The sequence below is a fragment of the Scheffersomyces stipitis genome, chromosome 6, assembly GCF_000209165.1.
Source record: "Scheffersomyces stipitis CBS 6054 chromosome 6, complete sequence".
Lineage (NCBI taxonomy): Eukaryota > Fungi > Ascomycota > Pichiomycetes > Serinales > Debaryomycetaceae > Scheffersomyces > Scheffersomyces stipitis.
Genome location: NC_009046.1, coordinates 416,800 through 432,586, shown reverse-complemented (window position 1 = coordinate 432,586; position 15,787 = coordinate 416,800). Strand labels below are relative to the sequence as shown.

Sequence of the window (15,787 nt, the reverse complement as noted above, 5' to 3'; positions counted from 1 at the left end):
GGGTCCACTAGGAGAGAAGGACAGCAGTAGAAGAAAGGAACATATATATTAAATAAAGTAGTGATTGGGTAGAACTAGAGGTTAAGCAGCAAAATATTGTCAGCCAATGGAGGACCGCAAAAAGTTCAATTTGAAGTTGTCATCTTTGTCTTTGCGACGGAAAAGCAAGTCAAGTGCATCAGCCAATGACATTGCCAATGAAGATGGCAACGACAGCGAGCTTGTCAACATTTTGCCATCCTACCAAATGTACCGTTCAACTATATCTAAGCAATTGATCCCAAGCAGAGAAGATCTCCGGACTCAGCCTCCTAGTTATGAACTTTCACCTATTTCATCTGCCCTGTCATACAACGAGTATGGTGGTTTCGACGGCATCCCAAGCACCTATTCTTTGCCCACCTCGCCAGTACGAGAGCTATTCGCAAACCCTTTAGATCTTGAAGGAGAGTCCAACGAAACAATTTTGGAAAATGCACACAAGTTAAAAAGAATATCTGCCTCCAATAAAGAAATATCGAAGGCTCTTCATATTCATATCTTTATGACTGAAACCGTTGGCAAAGTTGGAGTCAAACCGAAGATTATAGATCCATTATCGATTGAGATAAAGCAGGGAGACTATTTGTATGGGTTTGTGTTAGTTACTAACAAGACAAAATATGACGTGCCGTTCGATATGTTTTCTACCGTCTTAGAAGGATGTGCTACATTTGGAAGTAATGGTAACTTGCAAAGCTCTGTAGTCCGCCCTCCTACTACAGTGGTCCGGTTTCTTACCATGTTTGATTTCAATGCGTCCTGGAATGATGCAGCCCTAGATAGACTTGTTTCCGACAATAATAACCCCATGGTGCCCACTATTATTATAGACCCTATAGATGGAACTCACGTCCAGCTCGACCCAAGAAAGATACTCGAACCCAATATTACCTATAAGAAGTTCTTTGCATTCAAAGTGCCAGAAAAGTTACTAGATGTCACATGTGAACATGGATTTGTTAAGCATCTCCAGATTCCTCCCACTTTAGGAATATCCAAGAACGAAGTCATCACATCATTGCGTCAGAAATATAAAGAATCAGATTTGGAACTGTCTTTGTCGGAGGAAGACGCTCACCGAGGGAAATGTTACGCTTCCTTGACTAACGACATGTTCTTTTCAAGTGCCTCTATTGATTTTAGTGTTAGTGCAAGAATTATTGGACGTGCTTCGGACTATGAATCAATTTTTGTAAAATCTTTAGGAAAACAAGGTGATGATGAGTACGTGGTTGCAAACGAAGACTATTGCTATCTACGTGTTATTCCAGTGACTACAAACTCTTTTGAGTTGAACAGATCAATGATAAATGAAGAAGCAAAACTACTTTCTGCTAGCATGGAGCAAAATATCAAGGAGAAGATTTCATTGGCCCGCGAATTATCCGCAATTCCAGTAGATGAAAGAAGCAATACTACTTCACCAGATAACCAACTACATCCAACAGATAGTGCAGCAGATGTTGCTAAGATGCAACAATCGTACTATTCTAAGGTTCGAGCTCGTCACGTACATAGAAGTAGAGATGATTTGTATGAGGTTCTTTTCCCATTTAAGAGGAGAAATGTCTTTGGCACATCCAAGGTGTTGGGCATGTGCGGGTTAACAACGCCAAAGTCAGAATATCATGTGGACTATCATCCTTTGCCGCGATACCTTCGTGGCAAGGCTCCACCTACTACAACCGTTTCAATTCCCATGGAACTAACGTTTTTACCTGCCGAAAACGGCAGCCGCGACTTGCCTGGATTCAAAAGAATATCAGTTGAGTTGATTGCATTAACTGTGAAATCAAAAAAATTGCCAATACCACTTGTGATTCACCCGGAAATGATGTTTGAGAATAAAGGAAAATCTGTTGACAACTTTGATACTGTAACATTGAGGACATACCAAAAGTATGCCTTAGAGTTATCCAAGTTGATTAAGGACGTTGGTGTAGAGTCCTTAAATCTTGAGAAGCAGATGCTTCGGGACTTGAAATGTATGGCTAACCTCTCGACAAAATATGATCATTTTAAGATTGACAAGATGAAACTCCAATCTGATGTTTCTTCTACTCCTGTGCAATTGCTTAGTTCAATTCCTTGGGAACAGGAAGCTGTGGCAGGTGCTGGATCAACTGCCCCTCACGACGAAGTTAAGTTCACCAAGAAATTCAATATTAATATCGACCTTAGTTCAGCTATTCATTTGCCTTCCATGTCCAGTGATTTTTGTCTTGTTCCAGATTTCCAAACATGTTACGTTGCCAGGCTATACTATTTAAATATAGGTTTGAGAACACCAAACGGAGAGAAATTTCATGTGAAGGTTCCCCTAATTCTCCAACGTCAAAAACAAGTATGATTTGTCCAAAAATATTGTAACTAGGTTCATATTCTATTACAAATATATAGATTAATTTAACGTATATATTATAGCCAACAACCTTTGGGGTCGCTATAGAGGTTGCAAAAATTGCAGCCATTTCCGGAATATGTCACGTGTTTTATGTATCGGATCTCATCTCTAAAATTTATCAAGTCTACTTGATTACTATTCAAAGAAAGCAGAGTATTACCAACATCTAGATATCTGTATCATTATGAAGATAGAAGACGCCGAAGATGCTCTCATCTCTGAATGGGAGAAGAGAAGATACGTTCCAAAGCCGGGCGAGCCTGACTTGCCTCCACAGTTGTCAGATATGGCTGAAAAATCTACAGAAGATGTGATGAAGGAATTGAATAGAATGCCATTCTTCATGACAGAATTAGATGAAACTGATGGGGAAGGTGGAGAAAACACAAACTTGGAAGCTCTTAAGAGTTTGGCATATGATGGTGAACCAGATGAAATTGCCACCAATTTTAAGAACCAAGGAAATGATTGTTATAAGGCGAAGAATTACAAAGCTGCCATAGATTATTATACGAAGGGACTTGAAATAGAATGTGGAATAGATTCTATCAATTCGGCTCTTTACTTGAATAGAGCTGCTTGTAATCTTGAACTCAAAAACTACAGGAAGTGCATTGAGGATTGTAAAAAAGTGCTAATGATAGACGAAAAGAGTATCAAGGCATGTTTCAGATCCGGCCGTGCATTTTTCCTAGTCGGTAGATATGAAGAAGCCAAGCAAATCTTGGAATATGGTTTGAATATAGATCCAGAAAACAAATCTGTCAAAGATCTTCTTGAACAAGTAATTGCCAAAGAAAAAGCAATTGAAGATGCTAGAATCAAGAAGGAAAGGGAACAACAAAAAGAGAAGATGAGATTGGATATCTTAGACAACACAATTAAGTTAAGACATTACACCATATTGAAGTCTGTCAACCCACCAGAGCTACTTACAGATGCTAAGATTAGATTGGAAAATGAAACGGATCATGAATCCCAATTGATCTTTCCAGCAATGATTTTATACCCCACCACTGATGAGTTTGATTATATTGCCGAAGTTGGTGAACTTTCTACTCCATTGGAGATCTTAGAATTGCTTATGGATAGACCTAAGGAATGGTTTGAAGATCCAAAGCATGAGAATTTTAGTGTCAAGAAATTAGAGTGCTACATGGAAACTATTTCGGGTGGCCTAGTCAAGGTTGGTAAGAAGATCTCCATCAACAATGCACTCATGAATGACAAATCGAAGGCACCCTTGTTCGACAACAGTTTGAGACTCTACGTGGTACCTAAGTCGGATTCGCCTGATTGGTTGTCCAAATGGAACAAACAATTTGCATTATCCAAACGTCAAGCTTAATAATAGACATTTCTAATATAATACATGTACTATAGGATATAATTCTACAGTTTGTAGCCCATGTAGCTAGCATATTCCCGTTCTTCCTTTTGCCTTTGTAATAAGTTTAATGGCGACATATCAGGCGATTGCATTGCTCTAGCTCTGGAAGAATGGGAATCGAATATCTCCTCCATGTTGAGCTGAGGAACATCACCAAATACTGAAACTGGATTCACCTCTATGTTCTTCATTATAATCAGTTTGATCTCAGGAGTATGTCCCCATGTTTGTAATATTTTTCGGTCTTTTCCGTTGGAATCGTCTTCGTCATCAGTAGGAATATCAGGTAGGTTTTCAGCTGAGTAGTGCAATTTTGCAGGTGTAAGAGGATCAGCATTCTTGTGGGGCGTTCTTCTCTCAGCCACAGAAATCCTACTAGCTTTCTTCTCGAGAAATTGTTTCTTTGCAAGAGCACCGGTTCTAGAAGGTGTTTTATCTTCCTTGTTTGTCTTTCTTCTTTTTGCACTGCCAAAACCTCCCCTTGCTGCTTCAGGCAAAGCGACAGCATTATTTCTGTAGCTATATTTTTCAAATTGATGGACGTCGTGACTCTCCTTTGTGTCTTCATCTCGGGCGAAGACGTCTCCAAGTTGCTTCTGATTCGAAAAGGGCACTATTTCCGCCTTGTGCTTAGAAGTATGATTCATCGAAATCGTGAATTTCTGCTTCGGTTTTTGGGCTGCTGCTTCGCTTCTTTCTGCCATCATTGATTTTTTCTTCAAAATAGGTATAGCATCGGGCTCCAACTTGGGTGCAGTTTTAATCTCTAGATCTTCAATTGCTGGGTTTCGTCTTCTAGTTGGGGAGTGCAACGGCTTGGCGGCGACTGATTGATTTCCTTGAAACTGTGGTCTTTTGAGACTAAATTGGGGATTGTTGGAGTTCAATGTAGTAGTCAAAAATCTATTCTTTGTATTCATTAAATCAGTCTTCCTGCCTTCAGATTTTCTGCTCTCTGTTTCTCTTTTTGAAGATGTCGGTGTCTTTCTCTTTGCTGCACTTGAACTTGTCGGAATGGTTAGACGAGAGATTAACCCCTTTTCGTCATTTTCAGGAACATCATAGCCAGTTGTATCGTGAATTTTCAGTATTGGAGATGACTTCTTGGATAACGGTCCAACACTACGTGTAGGAGATCGGCTACGAGATCTGGTAGTAGGTTCTCTGGGACTGCCCTTGTACTTAAATGAAAGGTAACTTCGGGTAGGAGACCTACTTCCATTTGTTGACGAATTAAATGGTCTGATCGATGGCAGTTCAGAAAGCAATGTCTTTCTTACTGTTGCAGAAGTTGACTTGACATCTTCTGGCTCTCTCGGAGCTTTTGTAGAAGGGACGCCGATTTCGCTGATGATATTTTCTTCAGTTTCTGCTCTGCTTGGGATGGTGTGTTCTTTGTTGGGAATTTTTACTGGCTTGTCTGGAAGTAAATTGCTTTTTGAGGTGGTGTTGCTTAGATCGGGGACTGAATTGAGGTTAGTCGTACCATTATTTTTCATATCCACTTGACTTTTGATGCTATTGAAATTTGCAAACGCTCGCTTGGGGATTGCTACAGGAGACATATCAAAATTAGCATCAACGTCATGTTCTTTATCTGCTTTATCTTCGCCCTTGTTCGCAACCTTATTGTCAATAGCAATTTCTGAGGATGTATCTCTTCTGGAAGCAATATCTAGTCTTTCAAATAGTCTCAGTGATCTACTTTTGATGGAGGAATGCTTACTAGATTTAGTATTGACTGTAATAGGCTCTCTTGTAGGAAGTCCAACAAAGATGGAACTTCTCATAGAAGCCGATATCTTCCTTGTGTTTTCATTGCTCAGTGCAGTTGAATGAATAGTTGAGCTTCTATTGGCTTCTTCAGGTTGTAGATTAATTTTTGTCTCAAATTCTTCGTATACTCCACTTTTCTTAGCTTTTGCAGGAGTGCTCGATGATATCGTAAGTGCAGATTTTCCCGCTATTGACTTTCTGATAGCTGTGCTGATAGCCTGAAATGAATCATCTATGCCATTTATTAACAGTGTGTTTCTGGCGGTAGATGTATGTTCCGTTTGATGTGTTTCGACAGAAGGGAGAGATTGCTGTACAACTTTTGGAGGAGACGAAGAGCTGAGCGATTTGCGACCAGTATCAATTCGATCCATACTGGAATTCGAATGAGGTGGGGATATATCAATTTGATTTGGCGACGCGTGCATTAGTCGTGGTGGTTGGTTTATTCTGGGTTTCACTGGAGTTTGTCTATACTGAGAAGTACGATGTCGTATTGGTGAAGATTGTGCGATGATCGCTTGCTTTAGAGAATTACGTGATTCGGATATGACAGTATCCTCTTTGATGTTTTCAGGCTTGACGGGTATGGTGATATCGTTAGAATTGGCAGTTCGAATATTGGGAGTAGAATCCTTATGGTTAGATGAGTACATATCTTCTGGCTCTGTAGGCTGCACAAAAGTAGTTGATTTTGAAAACTCTGGTGAGAAAACGGTAGGGTTCAGCACAGCCAACAATAGCGATAGGTCTTCTGTGTGATCTTCTGTGCTATTGGTGATGTCTAGAACTTTCTGTACAAAGCTGGAGAGGCTATCATACCGAGAACTACAATCTTGAAAATGGTCCTCACAGTTGGTGAGGGCACTGTCATATTGGAGCGACATCTCGTTCGTGATCCATCGCAGTGACCCTGGAACGAGCTCGTTCTTCTTCTTTTTGGTTGCGTTCACCGCCCATAGTCTGGAACTCATGGTGGCTAGACGAGAAGAAGATAACTCGAATTTGGTGATTTCAGTACTCTTTGTTAATTTAGTTATTTGTTTATGGTATGTGCAGTACTTAGTAACTGGGTGCAAATAGTTGATAATTAGCCTTTATGTGATTACGGGTCGGGCCAGGGTAAGTTCGGAATCAGAAACTATCTAAGAGGTAATTCTGACACAGCCTGGAGATTTCGATTATTAGCAGGAAATAAATCTTTCAATAAAGTATTCACTTTTGCTATTCCGTGGTATAAGAGTATACAAATTAGGCAAACGGTGAAATTTTGTATGGGTTCTTCGAAATGCAGATACTAAAAGCTATTCAACAAGAAATCTGCAAAATAAGGATTTTCTGTACGACAGCTACAATATTTATTACGACCATATTATTGTTTTTCTTTAGTCATAATTGAAACAGATTTAAGAATTATTGCCAAAATTCTTAAATTGTAGATAATTATAAAACCTCTATTAACAACAGTGACAAAATATTCGCATGTTATATTCTTCAGAAATAAATTTTAAGACATTCTATATATATACTATTCTCCAGAATATTATAATATTCTTGAAATGTTAATTGTCAGTAACTATATCTAGACGTCACCACGCTATAAAGCTCTCCTCAAAACTATATCTGTCAAGGAAAAACGGTTGGAGTCACGATCCTGCACACCTGTTCCAAAATTTGTGGCACACATGTACCCCAAGGCACTATTTATATATGTTTCTTCTGCCATTGATAAAGAAACAGCTTGTCGGAAGAAGAACATCGCCAATCTTAATAGCAACTAATAAACACCATAGACACCACCATACACCTACAAAACACGGATATATCCAATAAAATGTTACACATACCCCGCGGCCTCGTTATACGAGACGACTCATGCTCAGTGTTTGAAGGTGCCTCGACAGTCAATCTTATCTTTCTGATCTTGATAACATTAGGGATTTTTATCAGTTATCTTCCACAATACCATCGGATATACTCCAAAAGAACGTCAGAAGGTTTGTCAACCAACTTTTTGCTTTTGGGATCGTGTTCCTCCATCTTCACCCTAACGAATATCATTTTAGTATCTTCCAAAGCCAGACACTGCTGTGCCACCGGAGCACTCAACACCTTTAACTGTATCAATTCACAACTCAACTTGGTCCAAATCGGATTGCAGTGCACTTGTGCCATATTGATTCTAGTTTTTGTGCTTATCTTGACACAAAACTCGTTGAAACAGGATAAACACGAGTACCAACGTATAGTGCAAGTCGGTAAACTCGTAGCTTTACATGGAGTAGTTTCGATTGTTCAGATAGTAGTAGGTCTCTATTCAGACAAGTCGGTGCTCTACTCAATTGCCAGCATCAATGGATTGTTGTCGACGTTGTTAACGGTGATCAAGTATGTGCCCCAAATCTACACTACTTACACCTTGAAGCACCCAGGTACGTTGTCGATAGGAATGATGTGTATCCAGACTCCTGGTGGGTTTGTATTCACTGCCACATTGTTCTTCACCAAGGGCTCGCATTGGAGTTCGTGGGTGTCGTACTTGGTCGCTGCTCTGCTTCAGGGTGTTTTGTTGGCTATGTGTTTGTACTATGAGTACTTCCACAATAAGGGACAGGATGCGGAGTTGGCTGAGCGTTTAGCAGTAGAGAGAATCATCGCCGAAAACCTCCAGGAGCAGGAAATCGACGGTGAAGAGGCAGCTCCGTTGTTGTAGAGTTTGCTAAAGTAATACTACTATTGGTACTGTAGATAACCGATTGCAAAAGACAATAGCTAAAGACGTAGTGTCCTATAGCAGAACAACATAATGCCATGAACATCGAATATAAAGTTATGAATTACACATTGCTACTACAATATAACATTGGAAAGAGTTAGCGTAACGGTTTCCATTCACTAGCACTTGGTATCTCATACAAATATAGTAGCATATTGTCTCACGCTCTTGGTTAGAATACCATCCTGCATACAAAACTGCGACATCGCTTACATAACTTTTCAGTGTTACCCGCAAATTCCCGACATCTGGCGATCCAATTTTTCAGAGTCCAATTGGATGAACTGATGTCAGCTGTTCTTTTCATCACCTACTAAAACTCGTCAGTGCCCAATTTCTACGATGTACAGAAGTGTAGTGAGCACCGTGAGTGCTTTACGTACCGCCGGCCGTGTCGGTGTGTTGAAGTTCCGTCCTGCCTTGACCAGAGGATACGCAGCCTTTGACCGTTCCAAGCCCCATGTGAACATTGGTACCATTGGTCACGTCGATCACGGTAAAACGACCTTGACTGCTGCCATCACCAAGGTTTTGTCGGAAAAGGGTGGTGCCAACTTCTTGGACTACTCTTCCATTGACAGAGCTCCTGAAGAAAGGGCCAGAGGTATCACTATCTCCACTGCCCACGTTGAATACGAGACTGACAAGAGACACTATGCCCATGTTGACTGTCCAGGTCACGCCGATTACATCAAGAACATGATTACTGGTGCCGCCCAGATGGACGGTGCTATCATTGTCGTTGCTGCCACTGACGGCCAGATGCCTCAGACCAGAGAGCACTTGTTGTTGGCCAGACAAGTTGGTGTGCAAGAATTGGTTGTGTTTGTTAACAAGGTTGATACCATTGACGATCCTGAGATGTTGGAGTTGGTTGAAATGGAAATGAGAGAATTATTGTCCACCTACGGTTTCGACGGTGACAACACCCCAGTTATCATGGGTTCTGCCCTTTGCGCCTTAGAAGGTAAGCAACCAGAAATCGGTAAGGAAGCCATTGACAAGTTGTTGGATGCTGTCGATGAACATATCCCTACCCCAACTCGTGACTTGGAACAACCTTTCCTTTTGCCTGTTGAAGATGTCTTCTCCATCTCTGGTAGAGGTACTGTTGTGACTGGTAGAGTCGAAAGAGGTGTGTTGAAAAAGGGTGAAGAAATCGAAATCGTCGGTAACTTCGACAAGCCATTCAAGACCACTGTTACTGGTATCGAAATGTTCAAGAAGGAATTGGACTCAGCTTTAGCTGGTGACAACTGTGGTGTCTTGTTGAGAGGTGTTAAGAGAGACGAAGTCAAGAGAGGTATGGTGTTGGCCAAGCCAGGCACCGTCACTTCGCACAAGAAGTTCTTGGCCTCTTTGTATGTTTTGACCACTGAAGAGGGTGGCCGTCACTCTCCTTTCGGTGAAAACTACAAGCCTCAAGCTTTCTTCAGAACCACCGACGTCACATGCTCCTTCTCTTTCCCAGAGGGTGAAGGTGTTGACCACTCTCAGATGGTCATGCCAGGTGACAACATCGAAATGGTTGGCGAGTTGATTAAGGCTACTCCAATCGAAGTCAACCAACGTTTCAACATCAGAGAAGGTGGTAAGACCGTTGGTACTGGTTTGATCACCAGAATCCTCGAGTAGGCTACTAGTTGTATATTTAGTGGTTGAGGCTCTTGTATATAGAGTATGAATTGAAAGCAGTGTATATAAAAAAGTGTAGAGTATGTAGAGTAGAAAATAGACTAGAGCTAGAGTAAGCACTAAATCACTATCACTTTCTTCGGCTCTTTCAGTATAAATCACGTGATATATAAACAAACAGATCCACTTCAACATTAATTCTGTTTGCAACTTCTATTCAATTTTATTCCCTATAGAGACAAACGGAATCAAATGTCTGAAAAGCAGTCACAAGTACTCTCGCTGCCGGCGTTGAGTCTAAAAGACGAGTTACAGGTTCCTTTCTCGACCTCTCCTTATTCCATACAGCTATTCAGTCATTATAGACAGCTTCTCACATCTACAAGAGAAGTCATAATATTAGTTGGATCCTCTGTTTCAAAGAAATTGGCTTTTGAAGAAGATATCGTGACTGCAACATTTACGTCGTTCAACAGCGTCAACTATATAGGATTTTCATTGTACGGCGGAACCAATTTACATAAGAGAAACAGCCATCACCAAAAGCCAGATCGAGAAGCAAGCAATTCATCAGCCGAATGTCTTGTAGTTTGTTTCCGTAAAGCAGCCAATATCTACTATTCCGATGGCAGAAATTATGTAGTCAGTTTTCCATTTGCTGTCAAGAATGCTTTCCCATTTGAGTCAGGGCTTGTTTTAGAAAGAGATGTCAATCTGGCCGAATTGAGCAATACCCAAGAAAGTATACAATTGTCTCAGTTGGGAGGGGCAAAATTCCTTACTTTGGTAGATCCAATAGGCGATTTCCGGATTATAGCCACTTCGTCCACATCAATTGTGTCGCCGAATGAAGTTTTACTCTCTTTTCCTAGACAAGGGTTGAACAAGACATCGTCTTTATGTGCTACATTTAATCCTCAAGAGAGAAACGTCATAATCTACAGTATACGAGCGTCACATAGAGGTACGAAGATATTAGATTCAGGTACAAAGTATCTGCGAAGGAACTACTCCTTGCTTTCTACACCCAATCCTTCCAGAGTATTAGAAGAAGAAGGACACTTTGATGCCTCTGTAGGATCATCTGGGGTTAATCAAAACGTATTGTCGTTGAATATGGAGAAAAAAAGAACGAGTACTCTATTAGCAGACATATCGTCTATTGCTAGAATGGGAACAGAGAACAACTTTCCCGATAATACAAAACGTAAGTCACATGTAGCACATGAAGTACCCATTTTGAGACGAGATATGATATTGACTAGAACTGATGTGCTTCCTACAAATACAGATAAAGCTCATATGCAAGTTTTTGGCATAAACTTTGAAGAGCAAGAAGCCATAGTAGTGGTTAATAAATTGAAGAAAGAAGCACGGGTATACTTGTACAAGCATCATTCCAATCATTTCCACCATTGCTATCAGATAACTTGTAAAGAATGTATTCCTCTAAACAGTCGAAAAATGGAGGGATTTGTTATTGCATTAAAAGAAGATGGCTCCATCATTCTCGTCAATCCATTTGTTGATGTATCTTCTCAAAAGATATACTTGAAACTGAAGTTCCCCAATGTCGATGGTTTACAGAGCTCTTTCGAAGAAAACTTGGCCATTAAATATAAGGATGGCAATGTGGGTACGATCAGATTATTGCTTCAACCAAACAACGAATTTGTAGCCAATTGTTTGCATTCTTTTAAATACTTGTCAGGGTCTAAAGTAACAGAGACCATCTGGATGCTATGGAGGTCTGCACTTGCATTAGATGAGTCCAAGGATGAATGGAATGCCTTGGTAATCGCATTACTTACCCTATTTTTCCCATTTCAAGATGGAATTGAACAATGTACCCCTAACGAGATCACTAATCTATTACCATCAGCAAAGAGGTTACTGGAATGTCTTGATTCAAAAGTCAACTACGGCGACCTTGCTTCATATATTGCATTATCATTGCATCTACTTCGCGAAGAGGCAAGATTAGATTGTACAAGCAAGTCATGTTTGAATAAACTTGGAGTCCTCCTAGCACAATTCACAGTTTGGATGGGTTGGCCAGAATCCTGGACGAAGTACTATTTAATTGACTTCAGCAGTATAGATAAATCGGTCAGATTTCTTCTGTTGCTAATGCTAGATTCAGCTCCAAATCTTTTTGAATCTCTAGCCAGTTTGTTCACAGGTAAGATTATAAGATACCTAACGTTTTCACAATTGCTGGAGGAGAGTGATTCAGTGGACTCCCTTATAACTCCTAGAACGCATTGCATTCTAAAGCTTTTCGAAATACTCGTGTCACCAAATTTTGGACCCACGGCAGTGGTCGACATGATGTGTGAATATGGAATAACGAGAGGAGAGCTAGAAACCTATCCTCCTGGAATCAGCATTCTCCTCAAAGAGGCCATCCTGCTTTGCCAGGAAAATCCATCATTTGCATGGACAAACAAGACCTTGGAGTTGGTAGGCAGAAAGGACCTTACTATGTTCTTATCCAGAAACTCCAATCCACGAAGTTTTACAGGGTCGAAAGTTGAGGTGAAAAGTATTAGCTCTATTCTCTCAAATGTCCTTACAAAGTATGAATCGATATCGCCTTGGGATGGACAGTCAGAGGCTGATAGAATTGGCTTAACAAAGTTAATCTTTGACTACGATAGAAGATATTATGAGATTACTACACTTTTGCATCAAACCAAGACGCAAACGGCAACTTTACTTGCTGAGGAAGGTATCAGTGAATATGATTTGGTTCTTCAACAAAGAAATTTAGCTGCTCTCGTGGCATTAAGAACTCTTACAATACCCTTGGGAAGGGCAGCATTATTCTACGCTGGTCGTAAACCATTGCTAACTGAGAAGTTTCCCGTGCCCAAGTTCAACCTAAACACTTTGATCGCCCCCACTATGACTAATATCATTCTTTCCGATGGATCCATACCTGCTAAGATTTCAGAATGGGGGTACTTCCATAACGGCGTTTCTTCTGGTTTAAGTATTAGTAGAGAAGCTAAGGGTATTACGGGAAGTTGGATCATTTTTAACAAACCACCCGAATTGAATACTCAACATGCAGGCTTCTTATTAGGACTAGGATTGAATGGCCATCTAAAGAAGCTAGAGGAATGGCACATTTACAACTATCTTGGTCCTAAACATCCTCTCACAAGTGTTGGCTTGTTGATTGGTATGGCAGCTAGTATAAGAGGATCCATGGATAATAAATTAACCAAGGTATTGTCTGTTCACGCTGTGGCTTTGCTTCCACAGGGTGCAAATGACTTAAATGTTCCAATTATGGTGCAAACTGCTGGTTTAATCGGGATAGGTTTACTTTATCTTGAGAGTCAACATCGCCGTATGAGTGAAATTCTACTCTCCCAGATTACAAGTTCTGTGTCCCAGAATGATACAGAACAAATTCATGAAGGGTACAGATTGGCTGCTGGTATTTCTCTTGGTTTGGTCAATTTAGGAAAAGGAAATGATTTAAGTGGGCTCAATGATACTCATGTTGTTGACAGATTATCTTCACTTGCTACGTCCATGAAAGACTATCAACCAGTACAAGAACTTGACAAGTCATGTTGTGGAGCAATTATGGCTCTCGGTTTCATCTATATCAAGACCGAGAATGCTACTGTTGCCAATAAGCTAAAAGTTCCTAATACTGAACAAATGCTAGATTATATTCGACCTGATTTGCTATTGCTTCGAAGCATCGCTAAGAATCTAATTCTTTGGAATGATATTGGAAAATCGGTTGAATGGGTACAATCTGAAGTGCCATCAGTCCTTTTCGAAAAGTATGGTAAAGGTCATATTCAAGTTCTTGATAGTGACCAATTGGGATTTTTCAATATCTTGGGGGGTTCATGTCTTTCAATGGCAGTGAAGTATGCTTCCAGTCATGACAGCACTGTCAGAAACACTTTGTTGCATTATTTGGACTTGATGATGAGGATTTCGTCGTTCAACACTAATAATTATGACCAAAAGATTGCTCATCAATGCGCCGGAAAAATCAGGAACTTGATTGCATTATCACTTTCGGTTGTAATGGCAGGAAGTGGAGACTTAGAAACTTTCAGAAGATTAAGAATATTACACGACGATACTAATAAGGAGATGGGATATGGAAACTATATGGCTATTAACACCGCATTGGGGTTCTTGTTCCTCGGTGGTGGCCAATATGCCTTTGGCAATTCTAATTTTGCAATTGCATGCTTGATAACCTCTTTGTATCCAATCTATCCAAATGAAAACAGCGAAGTCGATGTACATCTTCAGGCCTTGCGACACTTCTGGGCTTTGTCGGTAGAACCTCGATGCTTGATTATCCGTGATGTCAATTCACACAATCCTCTCAAGATTCCCGTTTCAATTCTGCTCAAGAATGGTGAAGTGAAAGAGGCATTATCGCCATGTTTGTTGCCTCCTCTTGACGAAATCTTGACCATTCAAACGCGGTCGCGGGATTACTTCAATGCACAGATCGACTTTGAGTTGAATTCTGAATACTTGGAAATATTTAAGAAGTCGCTTACGGTTTTTGTCTACAAGAGAAGAAACTTTAAGTTGCTATCACCGTCCATTGGGTCGTTGATCAAAAATGAAAACAAGTCGTTACAAATTGAAAACGGAGAAATCAAGATCAGTGAAGATGTGTCTACGTTGCTTAAGTTGGAAGCTATGGGTCATATCGATGACTACGAGAAACAGGTGTTACTCTACGAGTGCAGTGAGAATGACGATTCTCATGCCTACAGCACCGAGCTTTCAATCTTCAATATCATTGACAATAAGATCGATTTAGCCCGAATGGCCAATTCGCCCCAGTCGATGGAAGATCTCTGGAACTTGAAGCTTTTGTTTTCGTATTCTGACAGACTCATGAACAGCGAACTACACTATGTTTCGGTGGAGTTTATTGACCAATTGAAGCAAGAGGTGTGGGCAATTTCCTAAGTACCTCAGGCAATGGAGTGCATCTACATCTACATGAAGTCTACTGTAACAACAATAGTTAAAATGTTAGTGGATAGTGGATGGCTTTGACGCGAATTGTCATGTAAGAAAGAGCCACAAGTGTCAGGCACGCTTGCCCAATTTCCAGGGATCGAACTAGAAACCAGGACGACTCATTCTGTATGACTACTCTGCATATTTGCTAGAATCTGAGGTGGAGTCAACAAACCGCACAAGAGGATTGGGATTGACGACACACGACAATAGTGACCTGAATGTAGTAGGAAGATCTCATGTGATTCCTAACTGGGAGGTGCGAAAGTCTAGAATATAACTGTCAGGGTACAATGCCATAAATAAGCCGTAAAATACAGTGTAGTGTAGAGTAGTATCGTAAAGGTAGAACCTGATCGTTCCGTGAAGAGTAGAGCATAGCGCAGAAGAACAGGTGGAGTGGTTCAGTGATATTTGTATATAGACTGTAGATTCACGGGACACATTATTGTGCTGCTGAGGCTACCAATCAGACGGTTAGGCTGAAAAACGTCTCGTAAAAAAACAATAATACTACCGCACACGATGAAAAAAAATAATATACCAGTTTACGTAGTAAACCTTCACACTAGTTAAACAAACTTTCGACAACTTTTGTTGATAGTGCTACGTTTCTCAACTGAATAAACCGTGCCCAGTCCCAAAGTTAGACCATATTATTATATAACCATCAGATTACCTATTTTTGTCCCTTCTTTTGTTATGGCCTTCAGACCTCCTTTCTTCGGCCCCCCTCTGG

The 15,787-nt window shown here is 40.5% G+C and overlaps 5 protein-coding genes across 5 annotated transcripts; 4 read left to right on the top strand and 1 right to left on the bottom strand. All coding sequences in view use genetic code 12, as the record gives it.

Moving 5' to 3' along the window:
- Positions 1-106: 106 nt before the first annotated feature.
- On the top strand, positions 107-2,392 carry BUL5 (ubiquitination pathway protein; the record flags this gene model as incomplete). Its single annotated transcript, XM_001385731.1, has 2 exons — positions 107-173; positions 204-2,392. The coding sequence occupies 2 exons, from the start codon at positions 107-109 to the stop codon at positions 2,390-2,392; spliced, it is 2,256 nt and encodes a 751-aa protein (XP_001385768.2).
- A 1,540-nt stretch (positions 2,393-3,932) lies between these two features.
- On the bottom strand, positions 3,933-6,586 carry MUC1.8 (possible mannoprotein; the record flags this gene model as incomplete). Its single annotated transcript, XM_001385397.1, has 2 exons — positions 3,933-3,976; positions 4,213-6,586. The coding sequence occupies 2 exons, from the start codon at positions 6,584-6,586 to the stop codon at positions 3,933-3,935; spliced, it is 2,418 nt and encodes an 805-aa protein (XP_001385434.2).
- A 783-nt stretch (positions 6,587-7,369) lies between these two features.
- PMT3 (mannosyltransferase) lies at positions 7,370-8,325 on the top strand (the record flags this gene model as incomplete). Its single annotated transcript, XM_001385730.1, has 1 exon — positions 7,370-8,325. The coding sequence occupies one exon, from the start codon at positions 7,447-7,449 to the stop codon at positions 8,323-8,325; it is 879 nt and encodes a 292-aa protein (XP_001385767.2).
- A 405-nt stretch (positions 8,326-8,730) lies between these two features.
- TUF1 (mitochondrial translation elongation factor TU) lies at positions 8,731-10,090 on the top strand (the record flags this gene model as incomplete). The annotated part of the gene is made up of 1 exon (XM_001385729.1): positions 8,731-10,090. The coding sequence occupies one exon, from the start codon at positions 8,731-8,733 to the stop codon at positions 10,021-10,023; it is 1,293 nt and encodes a 430-aa protein (XP_001385766.1).
- A 185-nt stretch (positions 10,091-10,275) lies between these two features.
- Positions 10,276-14,994, top strand: APC1 (Anaphase-promoting complex (APC), subunit 1 (meiotic check point regulator/Tsg24); the record flags this gene model as incomplete). Its single annotated transcript, XM_001385728.1, has 2 exons — positions 10,276-10,500; positions 10,570-14,994. 2 exons carry the CDS (start codon positions 10,276-10,278, stop codon positions 14,992-14,994), a joined length of 4,650 nt encoding a protein of 1,549 aa, XP_001385765.2.
- Positions 14,995-15,787: the final 793 nt, after the last annotated feature.